The 19,103-nt window shown below is 42.5% G+C and overlaps 1 protein-coding gene across 1 annotated transcript in view; it reads left to right on the forward strand.

Moving 5' to 3' along the window:
- Nucleotides 1-19,103, forward strand: part of FANCM (Fanconi anemia complementation group M) — a 107,001-nt gene that overhangs the window by 78,398 nt on the left and 9,500 nt on the right. The window contains exons 14-20 of the mRNA XM_019504234.1: nucleotides 4,404-6,354; nucleotides 8,459-8,538; nucleotides 8,625-8,693; nucleotides 11,596-11,733; nucleotides 13,207-13,363; nucleotides 14,941-15,047; nucleotides 18,140-18,709. Coding sequence (XP_019359779.1) covers nucleotides 4,404-6,354; nucleotides 8,459-8,538; nucleotides 8,625-8,693; nucleotides 11,596-11,733; nucleotides 13,207-13,363; nucleotides 14,941-15,047; nucleotides 18,140-18,709 — 3,072 coding nt within the window. The remainder of the gene's footprint in view (nucleotides 1-4,403; nucleotides 6,355-8,458; nucleotides 8,539-8,624; nucleotides 8,694-11,595; nucleotides 11,734-13,206; nucleotides 13,364-14,940; nucleotides 15,048-18,139; nucleotides 18,710-19,103) is intronic.

Genomic DNA, 19,103 nt, shown 5'->3' on the forward strand with positions numbered 1-19,103 from the left:
AGGTATGGTGCCAGTTGTTTCTCCCCAGGTGCATAACCTTGCACTTGTCTGTGTTGAATCCCATCCTATTCTCATCCACCCATCCTTGCAACCTGTCAAGGTCTGATTGTAGCCTGTTGCTTCCTTCTAGCGTGCCCACATCCCCCCACATCTTAGTGTCATCAGCAAATTTGAATGGGTGCTTTTTACCCCCTCGTCCAAGTCACTGACGAAGATGTTGAACAGTGCGGGCCCGAGGACCGAGCCCTGGGGGACCCCACTGCCCACGTCCTTCCAGGTTGAGAAGGACCCATCCACTACCACCGTCTGCAGAAGGACTGTGAAACTTTATTTGCCTTTAGAGATTCCCTACCAGTCAGGTGCTTCATCAAAGAGCCGATATCTTGATGCAGTAACTCTTGGCCTTCGCTGAATGCTTAGAAAGGGAGGGGAAAAAAAGGACGACAACAGCAAGAAAAACCTAGCTGCTGCCTTCGTGACGCATGGATCTAGGAACCTGACGAAGCTGGCAGCAAGATATTTGGATACTGATTGGATAGGCTTCTCTCTGGGATAGCAAATTCTGCTTCTGTGCGGACAGGTTGGATCTAGATGACCCCTAAGGTTCTTTCCAACTCCCTGGTTCTAATTCATTATCCAGACACCGAATCAGGTCTAACTCATGAACAAAATAATTACTTAGACTAAATCCTTTGCCTCAAAATTCTTGCAAATCTGTTGACGAGAAGCTTGGTAAGGTGGGCAACAGTGAGCTAATCAAAAAAAAATTTTTCTCTCCTTCTCTAGCAAAAGCAAAGAGAGCCCGTAACCTTTCATACAAGGCTGTAAGGGTGTTTTAAGCCTTACTGACAGTAAAGCTGACAGAAAACATTGATACATCCATCTTTTGTGGACAACTGGCAACATTTGTTGAATTGTCTTTGCGAAGACATCCTTCTGTTATCCTCTTGCATAATATCAGTTGAGTGATGGCATTTTATCTGGGTAGAAATGAAAGTTCATATTACAGAGGAGTCCATAGACTCCTCTGTGAAATCCTGTGAAATGTGAACTTTCATTTCTACCCAGGAGAACTTTGACGATCTTTTCTCCAGTGCCTGATGAAGGGTGTTTGTGCCAAAAGCTTGCAATTAAAGAAATATTTTTGCAAAAATCTTGGTCTAATAAAAGAGATCATCTCTACTACAAGTCCTGATTGCCTTTCCCTTTAGACAAATATGGCTACAACCTGGATACCTGGCATTTTATCTGGCATTTTCGGACATCCTTAACATACTAGTGACATAACATGAAGCAGTACATTTATTTATTTCTAATATTTGAGCTGGCTAGTATTGTAGCTTATGAACTGCTTTTGGATACATGTGACTTGTAGTACTTGTGTAGATAAGAAATGCAGATGATTAGGTTTGTATCATTTGTAGCCATATAAAGGAGCACTAAAGTTTAGGAAAGATGGAAAGGATTTGGGATCCAGCAATACCTTTGCTATCCATGTTCTGTTTAAAATATTATCTCATGGTCTCCTGGGTCTCCCCCGTCTGTTTGTGTCCATCACTTGCCTCTTGTCTTGGACTTCAAGGTCTTTGGAGTTGGGACCTTTTTTGTTTGTACAATATGTAGCACAAGAACCAACTGGTTCCATGACTAGTGCTTCTGGGTTGTACAGGACTGCAAATAATGAATGAATTACTTTTAATACAGCACCATTTTTATCATACCTGAATAGTTTTAAAATATATTATTTCAGCAGTGATGAAAGCAATAGCACTATATTGTGAAGAATACTTGGAAATTTTCTGCTGCTCTTTTAGGCCTACGTTACAGAGAGAAAATCATTGCAGGCACCAGTTCGGGCACTCAAGCAAGCAAGCTATAAAATTATCTTTCTACCGAAATAATTCAAACTCATGAAAATCTTTTAATAAAACCTTTCACATATTCATTGTGATCTTCAGTTCAGCGACCCCATTTATTACACTAGTAATCATAGCTGCTAACATGAGATTATATTTTACTAGTATATGTCATCTTTTCTTGAGAGATCTTTTCTTGTATGCTTTTTTATTAAACAGATACTAGCACAAAAATATTAGAAAATACAATTTTTCACATCAAAAAGGTACCCAACTTGCTTTAAAATGAACAGCACCATCTTTCTCTGAGTGAGCTGATATACTTACAGGTTACATCTGGCATGTGGGTGGGATCTGACACACCAGTCCTAGATTTGTATACTCTGAAGCCAGAAGGAATGATTGTGATCATAATCTGTCAACTTGCATGCAATAGCTGTAGGACTTCCTTGAAGCCATTCGTGTTTTAACTAGGGCACATGTTTTGGAAGACTATCTAATGACCCTTGTTCATTTGTTCCAATGGCCAAGTGCCCTTATGTTCAAAATTCATCTTATTTCTAGTCCAGAACATGACTAGTTTCATCTTCCAGCCATTGGATTTTGTTATAACTTTGTCTACTGGATGCATTTTAATTCCCCAAATAGGTACTTACAGATTGATCAAGTCATCCCTTCACCTTTTTTTTGTGAGGCGAAAAAGATTGAGGTCTGCCTTTCTCACTGTAGGGAACATTTTCCAGGCCTATAATATTTTTCTATGGGCCAGATCCAGCTGGTGGGCTGTATATTTGACACCCTTTTGTTAGGCCATCTACTAAACTAACTCCAGCTTCCTAGTGTGGAGTCTCCCCCATCTTCAATATAGAGCCTGGATTTTTTCATAGAAAAGTCAGGCTGGAAGGGACCTCCAGAGGTCTTCTAGTCCAACTCCCTGCCTGAGGCAGGATCATGCCCATGTAAGCTATCCTGTACAAATCCATAATCTAAATTCTCAGTAAAACTACTATCAACCCTTTTGTTCTGTAGATAAATGACTTTATAATTCAGCCATGTTAAAATACATGTTTGTGATTGTGCCCAGCTTACCAAGTGGTCCAACTCCCTCTATATCCACGATCAATCCTCTTCTTTTGCAAGCCACTTAACTAAGTGGCCTTCACTTTTGCCTAATTTCTGGAACTGGAGTTATTCACTCAGGCATTCTGGAAAAGGGATGGTTGTGCTTTCTTTGAGCTCCTGGCCCTTCTTTTTCTTTTCTGATCAGTGTACTTGCTTTGAATTAGATCAGTTCCAAGTACTTGTTGCTAAAGGCTCCAGTCCTTTTCTCCTATTCTTGGGGACTGTATTTCTTCAAAGGAAGAAACTCTCAAGTAGGAGTTTATTCTGAGGTCATGTAACAATTCAGTCATCTTTTTTCCTTTCAGGGATCCTTCTTGCAGGAGCAGTTTCCTTTTTAAAACTATGGCCAAGAATATGCTGCCATTTTACCAGAAAAAGGGTTTTATTCCCAACCATGTAGAAGAAATGAATCTGCACTTAGTTAAAAATAGAGTAAGTCTGTGTGGAATGTTTGATAGCTGAGGATACATAAATATCTTCTTTTCTCACATACAGTATGCACCCTTTTTCTAAAATCCAGCTGCTGGAAACTGCCAGGTACATTATACGTGAGCAGTTTCTTCTGCCTACATTTTATTCTGGAGTTTTGACTTGAGAAAGTATACTGCTTGAGGAAAATAACATCACATGCTTGAATTGAAAACATCCTCCCATCTTTTAAAACTGGCTAGGGTCACTCTGAAATGGTATTTGAGATGTGTCTGCTGGTGGATATGCAAAAGACGATGCATTTGGTGAACAAGTAATAGTAACATCTCTCCTTCATGGTATCTGTGTAGATCACCATCATGAGATGTGCTTGAACAATTTTTTCCCCCTTAAACTGTTCTTCTCTCACTAGCATTGCTGGTACCAAGTGCAAGGAGATATGTAGAAGGTTTCAGATGGGCATCGGCATTTTAATCACAGGTTTGGCTGCTCAGAGCCCTTGTATTCCAGACTAGCCCTGAAGAGGGTGAGGGCAGGGGACTGAAATGGCTTTAAGACTGATGGAATCGTTGAGGGGAAAATGCCTATAAACCATTATTATGAAGAAAAGTCACCTGTTAGTGAAACTGAGAGTTCTCTGTTTAGTTGGTTGCTGATATAAAATCTGCCTAGGAAATGCAGGTTATTATGCCTTGCAGATCCCGGTAAGAACATTGTTTTTAATTTTGGTGGTGGTTTAAAAGAAAGAAAGAAAGAAACAAACCCTAGGCCAGAATTTTCAACCAGGGGTTTTTTAAATACTGGTTTAGGAGCTGAACCTCTGGTGGCCTTTCCTCTTAAAAACTGGCTTTAAAATACAAACATTTTTCTGTCCCACTGTAAAAATGTTTAAGGGTAGCAAAACCTTGGTCTCTGTATTGTGCAGCTTTATGGAAGTGTCCACGTGAACTGGTTTGTTGTTATTTGATCTTAAAGCTCTGCTTTGTTTCTCATCAGGGGGACTGCAGCTATGAACTGGAACTCCAGCCTTACTTGCAGATGGAAGATGTTATGTGCTCAGATGCTCAAAAGAGTAAAAGCCTTTCTACCAGCAACTCCATACTTGCTCAGAAGGCACATGCATCCAGAAAAAGTGTGGTGCGTGCATCCAAAACAAAGCCTTTTCCACCTAGCATAACTGAGATGGATTCTGAATGCATTTCCCTGTTTAAAACCACCAATTGCAAGAGCACAAAAAGAACTTCAGCATTTCACTTGGAAGAGTCTGCAGGAACAAATACCATTTTAGATTCCTTTACAATGGGAGGAGACCCTGGTGTTGAACATACTGATCAGAAAACTCTACCAAATGAGGAAATGGGAAAGGTGACACTTGACTTAAATGGATTTATTGCCTCAAATGATTTTGGTGAAAATATTACTAGTCGTGAAAGTGAGGGAATACTGGAACACAAATCTAAAGATAGATCCTGTAATGTACTGGAGAGAAACTGTGCAGATTCTGGTTATGGTAGCATCACACATGACGAGTCATCTTTTTCACCCGACTTATTTTACCTACCTGAAGCAGAGTTGGATTCATGTTCACTCACGACTCCCTCCGAGGATCCTTCATGGATAAAGGCAATGCTAGCCAATGTACAAAGGCTTTTATCCCAGTCTCCTCCCCCTTTGAATACACTTGATGATTTTGAAAGATGGGAAGAAACTAGAGAAGATGAATTCTGTTGTTTTCAGAAAGGTATTTCTCACGCTTCCACAGAGAGAGTGCAGGACAAAACTGCTTTCCCAGAAGTCCAAAGTTCATTTCTGTCCCCTGAGAGAGTCTCTGAATTAAAAACACCCCTTAAGTTACGTTCCTCCAGGAATAATTCTCCTTCAGAAAACAGCTGCTTTTCTGAGGCTTGTATTAATAAAACAATTGATAAGATTAGCTGGGATGACATCTTTGATGGTGACAAGGATGCACACATACAAGTGCTAAAGGAAGATCTGACAAAGAGCCCTTCAGATGAACGTTTGGGTGAAGGGTATGAAGAGAACGCTGAGAATCAGAAAAATGTGCCCTCTGTCCACGAGGAGAGCATAAACTTGTTTGAAGATGAAGACATTTCTGAGGCACACTTTTCTCCCAACTTTCAGCTGTTAGAGGCATCAGAGTTGTGTGACCAAGTTACTAAGCCAGTTGCTGCACAAGGCTCTGAATGGCATATGCCAGACGAGTGCCGTCCAGGCGGTGATACAAATCCTAGGGAATCACTGTCAAGTTGTAGAACTGAAAATTTGAAAGTGTCCAAAGATTTTTTAAGCAAACAGTTTCTGGACAATGAAGATCTGTCTGACTGTTCTCAGGAGTTATTCTCTGTTAACTTTGACCTAGGATTTTCTGTTCAAGAGTCTGAAGATGAACTTTTAGTGGAAGCAGACATGAATGCTAGTATTCAAAACCCAGATGAAGTCTCGGACAGTCACACAGACGTCAAACCTATTGAAGATGAAAACGAGTTATTAAATGGTAACTCGGGGCTTCTGTCTCCGCCAAAATCAAAGGATGAAAGCTGTGGTAGAATAAACTTTTCTGCACCACAAGATCAGGGCAGTGGTTCAGCCAAAATGACCGAAAACTGTATCCCCGTGGCTTCATCTTTGAATTCAACACCTAAAAAGACATTTGTATCACCTGACTCTTTAGTGTTGATATCATCTATCCCAACAGGTAGAAGAGTTGTGGGGGTGAGAGACCCCAAAAGAATACCTGCAAATGCTTTTTCTAGAATTGGGCAGGAAATTCCACTAATGCAGGGTACAAATAAAGTAAATATTAGATGTGTTAAACTCTTCCCAAATTCAGCCTTTGCTACACCAGGTCTACTGGATCTCCCCTTAGGAAAGGCGAAGAACCCAGAGCCTACGAAACTGCCCATTTCTGGTGCATTTCCAGCAGAAGGTAAGTTTCACTGTGAAGTTCATTTAAAGATTGGTCGTCTTGAAGGGGGGAGAAGGAGGAGTTTAATACTCAGCTCGTCCAGCCGTTTCCAGTCCAGTCTTTCATCAGTGCTCAGTTATGTGGCATCAGCCTCAACAGGAGGATCACAGCCCCAAGGTTTCTACAGGTAGGTGAGTGGTGATCTGAAAGGGGCCACAATACAGAAAAGACTGAGGAGCACTGCAGTTTTGTACACAGTCAAGCATCAGCTGGTAAATTTGTAGCATAGTTAACAAGCAAGGGACCTATTCAAGCACATCAGTTTCTGGCTGAAATGTATGAATATAAATGCAGCTTTTCCTGCTCTGTGTTAAACCCCTAAAACCTGAATACAAATGTTGATGTGACCATGTGAGATGTACATTGTGGCCTGCAGCTGCCTTTAAAACCTCTCTTTTAATCCTCTCAGTATCTTGCTTGTAATCAGCCTTTTCTGTTCCAATGTAGTCGCTAACTCCATGCCTTCACAATTCTGTTGCTGGTCTATGTGGGACTCTGCCTGCACCTTCAGTCAGTGAATTCTCCGATATCTACTTTTGCCAGAAGCCTGGGCTCCTTCCAGAACCTGGTTTGGGACACTGTAGAAGCTTCTTGCACTATGTCTGTCTCTTCAGTCTTCAGGATGCTCGATCAAGCACCTTTAATAAACGTCTAAGCTCTCGAGATGAAAAACAAATGTAGTGGAATAAAACAGAAAATAGCAAATGAGGTTTCTTATTCAGCAGCTTTTCTTGTAATGGAAAATAATCCAAATAATTTAAAGTTTGAACGTTTTGCTTTGGAAGAATGAATTGTTATTACTTATTAGTGCTTTGTCCATTAAAGAGTTAAGCCAGTGATCACCTTGCACTCTGCACAAAAAAACAAGCTTGCATATTGCAGCCACAGCAAATACCAGGCAGTCTTAGCCCACTTGAGTGGAAATTGGAGCTAAGATGGAACATCTCTTGAAATCCCTCTAGTTGGCTCCACTTGCAATTTAAAGAGCTTGTTCAAGATGATTTTTCTTTATCAAAGATCAGGAGGTATAAGGGTCACAAAAACAGTTTTATGTAGGCTTGGGTATTTGACCGGTCAAATAAAGTTTGGTCAATTGACTGGTCACATATTGTCAATTGACTGCACATTTCTTTGACCAGTCAAATACCAACTCTAAGTTTTACGTCTTGGGCTGTGAGGAGAATATGCAGTCTTTCAGAAAACATCACACGGAACATAATTCAGTGCAACTCTTTAGAAAACAAATGCAGAAACAGCTATGGATTTGATAAGAGTTTTCAATCATTTTTCTTTTGTTTTAGTGCAACCAAATGAAAGATCTGGTGATAAAGGCAGAGTGAAAAATATGTAACATCTTTGCTGATAATTTGGGGGTGTTACTTTGAGTTCCTTTTTTTGTTTCTGGTTTCTTTCTCTTTAATTTTCATTTTCACTACAGTTTGGGTAATCACTTCAATTCATACAATCAAAAGGGGGAGGTCAGACCTTCGCATTTCAGTGGGATACTTTTTATTTGACTAACAAGGGAGCAATTTTCACCACATACATTGATAAATAGCAACTTTTTGAACCATTTTAAAGACATGCTGATTTTGATAGTCAGAGCTATGTTGTATTATGGAGAATATCTTCTTACGATTGTGTGGAAGAAATCAAACTTCGCGTTGTGGTTGAATCAGAACTGACAGAGCCAGCTTTTCTTTATTTAGGGCTATACTGTGATCACAGGGAGAATTCCATACAGCAAGGGGAATCACCCACTTGTCTGTTTCAAAGGATTTCTCAGACTCTCTAAGGTTACAAGCGTATTTATACTTAAGACAGAGAAAGACATAAAAAATACACCTTGGAGAAACAAAACAATAGTAAATTACACAGAAACTTAGAAAGTTTTACTTAAACAAACTATCTATGTATAGGGCAATATATCAAGATAACCCAAGGAATGTAGGAATACGGATTCCTTATCTCAGAGCAGTATCAGTACATCTGGTCTTTGTCTGTTTTTCTAGTCAAGTAAGCTAATTACTTCTACAATTGTTATTTGTTCCTTGCCTCTCCATAGGAAGTAGCAGTGAAAGTGAAGAAGAGATTTTTTTTCAAAGGAAAAACAAGAAAAAAGGAAATGTTTTGAACTCTCCTGATGTGAGTCTTAAAATACATATTATCATACCCAAAGCAAAATTTTCTGCACTCTGTAATTACATTTGCACCTTTTTCTCTATACTTAGGTTATGAGTAACAGCGATTTGGAGTCACCAATTTGTGCTGTCAAAAAACGTAGGCATGCACTTAACATAGTAAGTAAATGCTTGAACAATATAGGAAGGAAGTTAATAAATGTAATTTGTTTGAATTTTTAATTCGTCTAATGCTTTCCTCATTGTCAAGGAATCTTTCTTGTTCTTTAGGAAAACCTACCGTCTTCTAGTTTACTTTAGAGGAAAGAACCTCACTAATGGAAAATATTTACAGTTCAGCAAAATAAAGTTGGCAGTGCATTTTAACATGCAGCACTCCTCAGGACTGCAGCCACTTCTTGCAAATTAACCTCTTTTATCATTTCTAATTTAAATCTAATCTTTAGCCTCTTTAATCCTAGGTTAATTTGATATCAGTGATGATCTTCTCTAGTGCAGAGAGTCCATCTTTTCAGATGGCTCAGAAAACTTCTTATAAAAATGTTTTTTAAGAGGCTGGTAGGGAGATTGCCAGCCTACTTTACAGCCTGGCTGCTAGGGAGTGTCTTCCCTTATACCCTGCCAGTATTGTCCAGTGTGACCTCCATGTCACTCAGACAACTCTTGCAATTGGGATTAACAACATTCACACTCTGCAGCGGAGCATTGCCGACCCACCTCCACATTGCCTGCCCTTTTGGAATGATAGGCAAATGCATGGAAGATAAGTCCATTGGAGGCTATTCAGCACAACAGTTAGGGATATGACCTACCACAAATGGCTGGCAGAGCATTTGAATGGAGCACCCTACATATACCCCACTTCTTATACTCTTCTTTTAGAGAAGGGGGCCCAAACTGGCATGTGCCACAAATGGCAAGCGCAGCTGCTGTGTTTGGCGCATGAACCCTAGATGCTGAGTTAAAGGTGGTGCTGGGGTTGGCAGTCGGGAATGGGGTTGAGAGTAAGGGGTTGGAGCTGCCTCAAGGGGTGGGCCGTGCTAGTAGCTGCAGCACTACATGCCACTGAGCATAGTGTTGCCACATCCCGCTGGGAACGGCAGTGACTAATTATTAGATTGGCACTATCTCAGTCTTGCACTTAACTTGAGGCACACTTCCCAAAAAGGTTGTCTACCACTGCACTAGAGCATCTGTTGTTCAACAACAGGCCTCCTTGTTATACAAGGTGTGATGGGGCTAGGCCCACAAAGTCAATGCTAACCCTCCCTCACTTAGAGAAGGTACTAGAAGCATAGCAATAGATTCCTTGGGACAACAAAAGGGAAAACAGGATGTCACACAGGACGCTGGGCTTGACAGACCTTTGGTCTGACCTGGTAATGCAATTTTTACGTTTTTGTATAGAGTCCTAAGGGAGGCAGGGCTGAGCACATGGCTGGCTTGGCCCATGGAAGTGCCACAGCAGCCGGAGCAGGTGGCACTGGGTCCGAGGGGTCACCGTTGGCCCTCACACAATGAGTGCAGCCCCAGGGCATTCCTGAAGCAGCTACAGCCTGGTAGGCTGCTGTTGCAGCCTTAATATTCTCCCCAGGATTCCTGCTGCGCCACTGCACAGTGAAGACATAAGAGGCCAGGGCCATTCCTGCCAGAGCTCATTAAATTAGGTATGTCTCATTGGTTAACCATTTAGCCGCTATAATTAGTGGAGGTTAAACAGATAATTTTTAAAAATATATTTACATCCCAACCCCCTTTATAGATGCAGGGTAAAACTCACCTAGGGAAGTGGAAACTTGAATTGTTGAACTCTTCTGTATTTGATGAATATTTTTACTACCTGAGCAACAGCCTCTTAAAATGCAGCAGACTACTATAATCGTAGAGAACATTCTTGAATGTTAACATTTTATCCTTTAATTACAAAATATCATATTTCAGATGGGCAGGTGTATACCCATTACCAGATTACAGTTGCCTAGATTGTTAACGACTTATTTTAAAAACAGATTTAGTTAAATTGGTTCATGCTCCTATTGTGGGTATACTTTATGATGGTTTAGCCATTGTATTTGCTAACCAACTAGAGAGCAGGAATTCTGCATGCTGTGATTTAACAGTATGTTTGCTTAAAACACCCAGCAAATTGTTAACTGAAATGACCCTGGGTTTTTAGATATTGCTTAAAATGTTCATTTAACAGATTGTTTTGGCTTGCTCTTGGGCAAAATCAAATGATCTGGAAGTTTAGTCAGCACTGGAATCTACTAACAAAGACTTACTCATTTTAGTTGCCAAAAAGCTAAATTATTCATGCTGACATTTGAGAATCGTCTCATCAGGGCCATTCTTTGGTGGAAAGCTTATAGCCTCTAGTCCTGGTGTGTTTAATTTCTTCCATCTGACTTTTCATCCTTGTAGATTTTATTTAAGATGAATTTATCAGTATATGTAGAAATAAACTATACGTTTGTGATGTCGAGTGCTGAGCCTCTCTTCTTGTAACATATGAGTCTTTCAACTGCTGAGCCCCCAACATTTCATAGATTTCATAGACATTTGGGCTGGAAGGGACCCTGGAGGATCATCAAGTCCAGGCCTCTGCCCCAGGGGCAGGAAGTCAGCTGGGATCATAGGATCCCAGCAAGATAAGCATCCAAATGTGTCTTGGAGGCGTTCATAGTGGGTGCTTGAACCACCTCCAGCGGCAGTCTGTTCCAAACCTTGGGGGCTCGGACAGTGAAGAAGTTCTTTCTTATGTCCAGCCTGAATTGGTCACAGTGGAGTTTGTGACCGTTCGATCTTGTCATGCCTTGGATTGCATTTTTGCATTACTTTTGACTTGGTCTTTTTCCCAGATGATATGAGGTTTCTTGTCCCATTCTCAAAACCCGAGTGGCTTCCATGCTTTATAGAAGGATTTGTATTAATGTTTGTTTTGTTGGAATTTACTAATCAGATCTCACTTTAATAAAAGATACTGAAAAATAAGTGGGGTAATTATGAATGGTCTTCATGGCATATATTTTTCTATTACTTAAGTGTTTGTAACATACTCTAGTCAGACCTCTCTAGCGATGAAGGAATGGATTTTCATGAGAAATCAGTCGGAACTATGGATTTCAACTTGAGGAGCTGTAACAAGAAACAGTTAAAAGGTGTGAAAAGGAAAAAGACTGAAAACAACCTTATGTTTAAGGTATGAATTTTACATGATTCTGTTCATATGCTTTTTACAGGTTTTTAAATGGTAGCTTAGCTTACATTATTTCAGATGTATATATTGAGGTGCAACAAAGCACAACTTACTGATCAGAAATACTTTTGAGACTAACAACAATTCAGTACATTTTGTCTGGTTTTAATGTAAATATTCCTTTGTCTTCTATAGACAAACAAAATGATGCGTCATTTAGGAGAAACCAGGTAGTGAAACTAACCAGATACTAGTTAATGTCCAAATGAATGTAATGCAAAATTAAATCAATAGTAAAAATGGTGAATGTTAATGCATGTTTTCTAAATTGGCTAATTTTTAAAATGAGTCGGCATAGAGAAATTGCTTTTAAGGATTTGTCTTGCACTCTTAACTGAGATGAATGAGTGCCATACAGTCTTTAATAAATATGCCTAGTGGTCAGAATTACAATATGATCAAGGAGTCTCATTGTATGACTGAATTAAACTATGCATCATTTGACAAAGAGTTGGACAAATACTCATTTCTCAGTCTTGGGTTGGCAGTGCTGACTTCAGTTCTGTTTCCTGCACATTTGCAGGTGGGTTCTCAGAGCCCAGGTCATCTTCAGTGGAAGTCCTGAGTGCACTGATACCGTGATATTCTGAAACAAAATGCCAACATTGGCAGCTAGTGTAAAGGACACAAGGCATATATTAAAGGATGACAGTAAACCACAGACCAAGCATGTAGATGGAGGATTGCAAAAGTATTAGTTCCACATGGCCCAGCCTGATTTTTTTTTTTTTTTTTTAAATGTTTAATTCCAAATCCAACACATAGAAAGAACATAAACAATAGTGATATCAGTGTTTGTTATATTATTTTCTATCTTAATTCAGTCCTGGAAAGCTATTCAGAGGAAGTGAGATTATTCACATAAGACCTCTACCTCCCCGGGAGATGGGAAGCGGGGATGTGGTACAATGCAGAGATACCTCTACCACCTCCAGATGAATTCTGTGTCTACACAGCACAGTACAGTGACACTAGCTTGGGTCCTACAATCAGGATTTTTGATGGATGGAGCACTACTCTAAATCTAGCAAAAGTCCAGGGGGTTGTAGTAGATAACCCTTCCAGCTCAGTGAACATGGCTGTACACAGTCCAGTTGTAAAGTTTGCAGAACTGAGAATATCATCTCTTTACTGTTTTGGTGACTCGCTGGTATGATAACAAACAACCCTCCTTTCATCTTGGTTTACATCAGTCTAACTTCATTTGCAACACACTGACTGAACTTTTTCAGAGATCTCTTCCTTGAGATGCATTTTCATTTCAGTTTGAAGCTTGAAATTTGTGGCCGTCTGAGAACCAAGGCTCTTCTGAATCTGTGAACTGATTTTAAGAAAAGAGCTTGTCTATATTGTCAATTACTGTCTTTGCTCTGAATTCTGCAACTGTAAATGAACGGCCTGTTTGGATTTCTTTAGAATGCAGCCAGACAATTTTTAGATGAGGAAGCTGAGCTTTCCCAAGAAGATGCAGAGGATGTGTCATCTGACGAGAGTGTTTACTCAGAGAATGATCCGAACTCCTCACTCAATCAGTTCCTTGATGATGAAGCAGAGATTACGCAGGTTTTAAATGGTATATTAACAAAATCACTCTTTGCTTCTACTCAAAATATTGTTTTGGGGTTTTTTATCTGGGTTTTCTCACTGAGATCTGACTTTGCCGGTAACTTTTGTAGATGCACTCTGTTATGGACTCTGTTGCAGAAAAAGGACCAAGTATTTCCAAGCAATGAAAGTAACAAGTGTGAAAAAAGACAGTGCATCGTGTCCAGTTGTTGAATATGGGAACGAGGAAGAAAGGAGGGGACAGTAGAGTGGGAGAAGAAAAGTAGATATCGTAGTGGGAGGGAGAGAAAGATCTAACTGCCAGAAGAGTTTTGCTCTATGGCTCCTCTTGCTGGGTTTGGGTTGGAGGGGCTGGGGTGTGGGGAAGCAGATCTCAGCTGGATGCAGCTGAAACAGTGTTCCCATGAGTTTCTCCCTCTCCCTCTGCTTTCAGCTTCTGGAAGTAGTTCTCTCTTTCCTCATCCTGAAGTCATCAAACTGACTTTGACCCCAAGCTCTGGGACCTTGCTTGCCTGTGGCTGCTGGAACCAGGTGCTTGGCTCCCATCTGGTGGAGAAGCATAAAAGGAGAGTTGATGCAACTTGCTATTTGGGCAGAGTAACCAGAGTAGTCTGGGCTTCCTGCTCCAGATTGTCCTTAATTTTGTTTCTGCCTTTCTGGTTCTCTTGGGCTCTAGCCTGATTTTTAACTTTGGCAGGGGGAAAGGATTTTTCCCACATGATGAAACTGGAAAACTGCTGTGAGCTGGTTCTTCCCTTCCCAGAGGCCTGTCTTTGAGAGTGCAAGGAGGGCAATGCATTAAACTCTGATTTGTGTTCCATGAGGGCCGTTGGTGCCAGTTGACATCTGTGTTAGAGAAATCCTGCTGCGGTAGTATGGAGGGGTCACTCCAGCTGAGTAGTAATTTTAAGTAAACTTGGGGTCTCTCCTGAACCACACTGATATTTCCCTTGGAGTTCCTGTCCTTCCTGGGCATATCTGGGATGTGACATCTTCATGTGATCTTGAATGGAAACCTCTGTTTCATGTAGGGCAGGTGCTGGGAATTTTTTGTCGAAGTAGAGCTGTGTACTGATGTTAAATAAGTGGGTGCTTTGATTCTAGAAGGCTGTTTGTCTGGACGGAGGGCTGTAGGGTAGCATAATGGAATCACCCTCACCTTGGGCATCTCTCAAACCAAAGGGAATCCTGCATTGCAGGCCTGAATGCTATGCTGGATTTCAGTAACTTCATCCCTACTTTCAGAATGACTCATAAGGAGCAAATGGCTATGTCCATTTGGGAAGAGAGGCTTACAGGGTAAAAGAGAGCTAGAGCAGTGGTGCATGTTGGGAGCCAAATCCATTAAATACCAGACTCGTAATGGAGGAGGAGAATGGATCCATCCAGTCCTGCACCATGTTTGGGGAGATATTATGAGGAAGTTTTGTGTTGTACTCCAGCATGGAGAAGCTGAAGTCCACTTTACAATGGGATGTTCCTTTGGTGACATCTTGAAAGGAAATGTATATTTTTGCCAATGGAAAATGACTGTCATTAAACTTAATAAAATGTGACTTCTCTCTTTCTCTCTTTTTGATTCAGACTCTGAGATGCAACAAGTTTACTTGAAATCTGTGCGGAGTCCAGCTCTTGGCAATAGGTACAAGATGGTGCATAAAGGACGCAGCAATATGGCAGTTTTCTCACAGGTATAAAGCACAATGAGGACATTCCTCCTGATGTGTAATGCATTTAAACTTGAAACAGAAACTTTAGTTTCCTATGGGCATGATTGCAACCCCTTTGCCTGAACAGTGAGTCCTAGCTTTGGGTGGTTACCTTCAGATGAAGAACAAATAATCAATACAGTGATTGCTGGCAGAGGCACATGCTTCTGTTATGTTTTTCCATACTTTTTGTGGAGAGAGAATTTAACAAATAACTTGGGGTGAAAGTGTTTGTCATTATTTCATCCTCTCCCTTACTGAGAAACAGAAAGTAGACAATTCCCATCAATTAGGGCTGAGGGTTTCTTTTCTACTTTATATAGGTTATTTTACTACCCACATCCCCCAAGTGTGAGTCTCCACATTAAGTGACAAGACTGTTTTTGCATCTGTCCAGCGTCCTCTTGAAGACTTCCAAGGCTGGGGACTTGGGATGACCTCTTTGGGAAGTCTGTTTCAGGTTCTGGTCACCCTCACCATAAAGAAGCTCTTCCTTGCATCCAACCTGAAACCATTCTCTTAACAGTTTATGGCCATTGCTCCTTGTCCTCTCCTGGGGCGCCCCAGTGAACAGTTTTTCTCCCAGCTCCTGATATTCACCCCGTACATACTCATAGATGGCCACCAAGTCCCCAGGCTGAACAGTCCCAGATCCCTTAGTCTTTCCTCATAAGGTTTGTCCTCCTGGCCCTTGATCATTCTTGTGGCCCTTCTCTGCACCCTTTCAAGATTCTCCACATCTTTTTCAAAGTGCAGCACCCAGAACTGGGCACGGTACTCCAGCTGGGGTCTCAGCAGCACCGAGTAGAGAGGACGTATCACTTCCTTAGCCTTGCTCATGTCACATCAGTTAATGCATCCCAGTGTGCTGTCAGCTCTGACTACAGCATTGCACTGGCAGCTCGTGTTCATCTTGTGGTCAACCATAACCCCCAGGTCCCTTTCAGCCATCAGGGCATCTCCTCCTAACCTATATTTATGTTGCTGGTTACTTCTCCCTAGATGAAGCACTCTACATTTAACCTTATTGAACTAAATCCAGTTCTGCTGCACCCACCTTTCCAGCTCCCCACTACTGCATGCACCCCTGGGGGAGGCATGGGGGACATGTGCCCCCTGGATTTGTGCATGGGGCAAAGGTGGGCTGCCTACTGCAGGGTTGGGGCCAGGAGCTGTGCCAGCTTCTTCCTGGTGGGGGCTGGGCCAGGGCTGTGCTTGGGGTGGGCAGTGCTGGCATTGAGAGGGGGTGCTATACAGTGGCTATGGCGAATTTTGGGGTGGCTGTAGCCCACCCTATAGCCCCTCCCACCTCCCAGGGCCAATGCCATCCGCCCTACCCCGCCTCTGTCCACCCTGAGCGTAGCCCTGGTCCAGCCCCCACTGGGAAGAGCCAGGCACAGCCTCCAGCCCCAAGCCCACAGCAGGTAGCCCACCCTCATCCCATGCACAAAACCAGGAGCACATGCCCTTCAGGCTTCTCCCAGGGGTGTATGCAGCGGCAGGAGCTGCCCTGCTCCCCTCCCCATGCCCCACGTCCCCTAGATGAGCCACCCATGGCTCCATCTTGCACCCCACCTGCCCTGGCTGGGCAGTGCCCGGCCCTGCCCCAGTTTCACTTCCTCCCTCACCATGGGGGCCTCAGTCTGCCCCCCACATCTTCCACCCCCCAGAGACTTACCAACCAGACACTGCTCTCCAAGCTGCCAGGCTGCATTCCTGGCCATGTGCATGCTGTGGCTGCGCATATGCACATGGCGTTTATCAGTGATGTTGGCTACACCGGCCAAAAAAGCCAATTGCCCATAATGTCAATTTTCCTTTTATCAGTGTCAATCCAATATGGGCTGATATATCGGTGCACCTCTAGTTCTGAACTCTCTTACGTTACGGAATTTGCTTTTGTGTTGCCTACACCTGTGGGCATTGAAGTGTGAGTTATGGTTTATTCTATTTTGAAAGCAAAATGTGAAATTACAGGAAAAATGTTCATGGCAGCAGTGTTACACGTGTTGGGAAATTTGTGTGGTGCAGGTGGTAAAAGATGGGACCCGCGTTTCATGCAAAAACTTGGGAATGTATTATGTGGGGGCCAGGACTGTTTCCTAGAATCTACAACTAAAAATAGATGACAACTGCTTTTCTGTACTGAAACAATTTGAAACTGTTTGTCAACTGCATATAGTGAAAAATGAAATTTGGCTAGCCTGCTTACAGTGCAGTTTTAGAACTATTAATCTTAATTTCTCATGCTACATTTCATCAGCATTTGCCATACTTCTGGATTTTGCTGGTTACCCCACTCCCACCCTGTTGTTCTGGGCTGTTTACAAGCTGTCTTCAGAGGCATTTGGTGTTGGCTGCAGCCAAGTTTGAGGATGTTGGGGTGTGCCAGTGCTTCTGCTGCATGTTCCTGGTCAGACTGTCGTGCCCCTCTGCTCAGGGCCAGACCAGTCGCCATATCTGGGGTGAAGAGGGAATTTTACTCCGTCATCAGAGTGGTATGGACTGAGGGGGGCTGCCTTCCTCTGTAGCAGGGGGCCTGGGCTCTACCCGAGATCTTGAGTGTATATTGAAAACATTTCAGAGAAGCAGAACGTTGGCTGCCGTGGTTCCCGTTTTCCCTGTGGCAGGTTTGGGTGTTAGGTCTTTGTTGAGTCAAGGTTGAGGGGAGTCTTATGTAATGAGTTTAGATTAGGGTTGTATAGGGTGGTTTGAATAAGGATGATCCTGCTTTGGGCAGTGGCTGGACTAGATGACCCCTGGAGGTCCCTTCCAGCCCCACTTCCCTATGATTCTATGATCAGTATTTGCATTAAATGATTTCCCCTGCTAATGGGCCCGGTGGTGCAGTCCTTGCACATACACATTTCCCATTAAATCTAAGGGAAGTACTTGCATGTAGGACTGCCAGATCTGTCCCTCAATTAAAGTAACTCAAAGTTAGGTAGTGTGTTTTACACTCGAGTTGGTATGAATCTAGCACGTGTGCATGCTTCCCCATCACTTTCATACGGGGCGCCAAGTCTAAAGTGATATTACGTCGTGTTTTCATGCATGTTGCTTTTTCTTTCCAGATTCCTGAGCAAGACGAGACTTATTTAGAAGACAGTTTCTGTGTTGAAGAGGAGGAGGAAGAGGAAGAGACCTACAGAAAAAGTGACTCTGGCGAAGACGAAGTGTGTGTCAATTTTGATTTTCTAAAAGATGAGGAATGTGTCAGTGGAAGGAAACAATACCTCACTCGCCGCAGAAGGAAGCTAAATCAGGACAGGACAGAAAACTACTGTGCTCTTCCCTTGGCAAAGAAGAAAACCTCACGAATTATTATACCTGATGACTCGAGTGAAGAAGAAACAAATCTCAGTAATGCGAGGGCTGTGGAAGCAGACCCTCTCCGGACAGAGCAGGAAAATGCTCACCTAGGCAAGCCATTGCCTCCAGACTCCTCTTTGCACTTTATGGTCGCTGCTAGAGACGTCCCTGTTTGTCAGTCCCTGGACAGTAAAGCTCAGAAACTCCTCGACTTAAAGGCTGCGGTGTCTGAAGAGCTGGACTTTCAGCCAGGGAGCCGGGGCAGAGCTAGACCTTCACTGACTCCCACTGATTCCCTGAAGGGGAAAGGGAACCTTCAGCCTCAGCTTGAGGTACATGCTGTTTCCAGGGCCTTTCCCTCGTGACAGTTGCATAAAGGACTTGATGCAGTTGGGTCCTGATCCTGACGGGGTGGCTTTGAGTGCTGCTGCCAGTACCAAATGAGAGCTGGTCCTGTAGTTGGGGACCACTGTAATTTGGGCTTCAAGGGATTTCAGGCTCCTTAAAACTGTGATTTGGCTGGAAATAACTTGAAACCGTGGGGGAGAAGGAGGGTGGGGAAAAAGTTAACCCCCCCCCCCCTCCAAAAACAAACAAACAAACCAAAAACAACTACCCCCCCCAAAAAACCCCCAAAAGAAAACAAAAACGAAAAAAACCCCAACAAAAACCCCTTACCTGAAGCATGGAGGCAAAATGCAGCAGTGCCCTGGAAACACTGTGGAA

This window comes from Gavialis gangeticus, unplaced genomic scaffold, assembly GCF_001723915.1.
Source record: "Gavialis gangeticus isolate Ggan-Ray unplaced genomic scaffold, GavGan_comp1, whole genome shotgun sequence".
NCBI lineage: Eukaryota > Metazoa > Chordata > Crocodylia > Gavialidae > Gavialis > Gavialis gangeticus.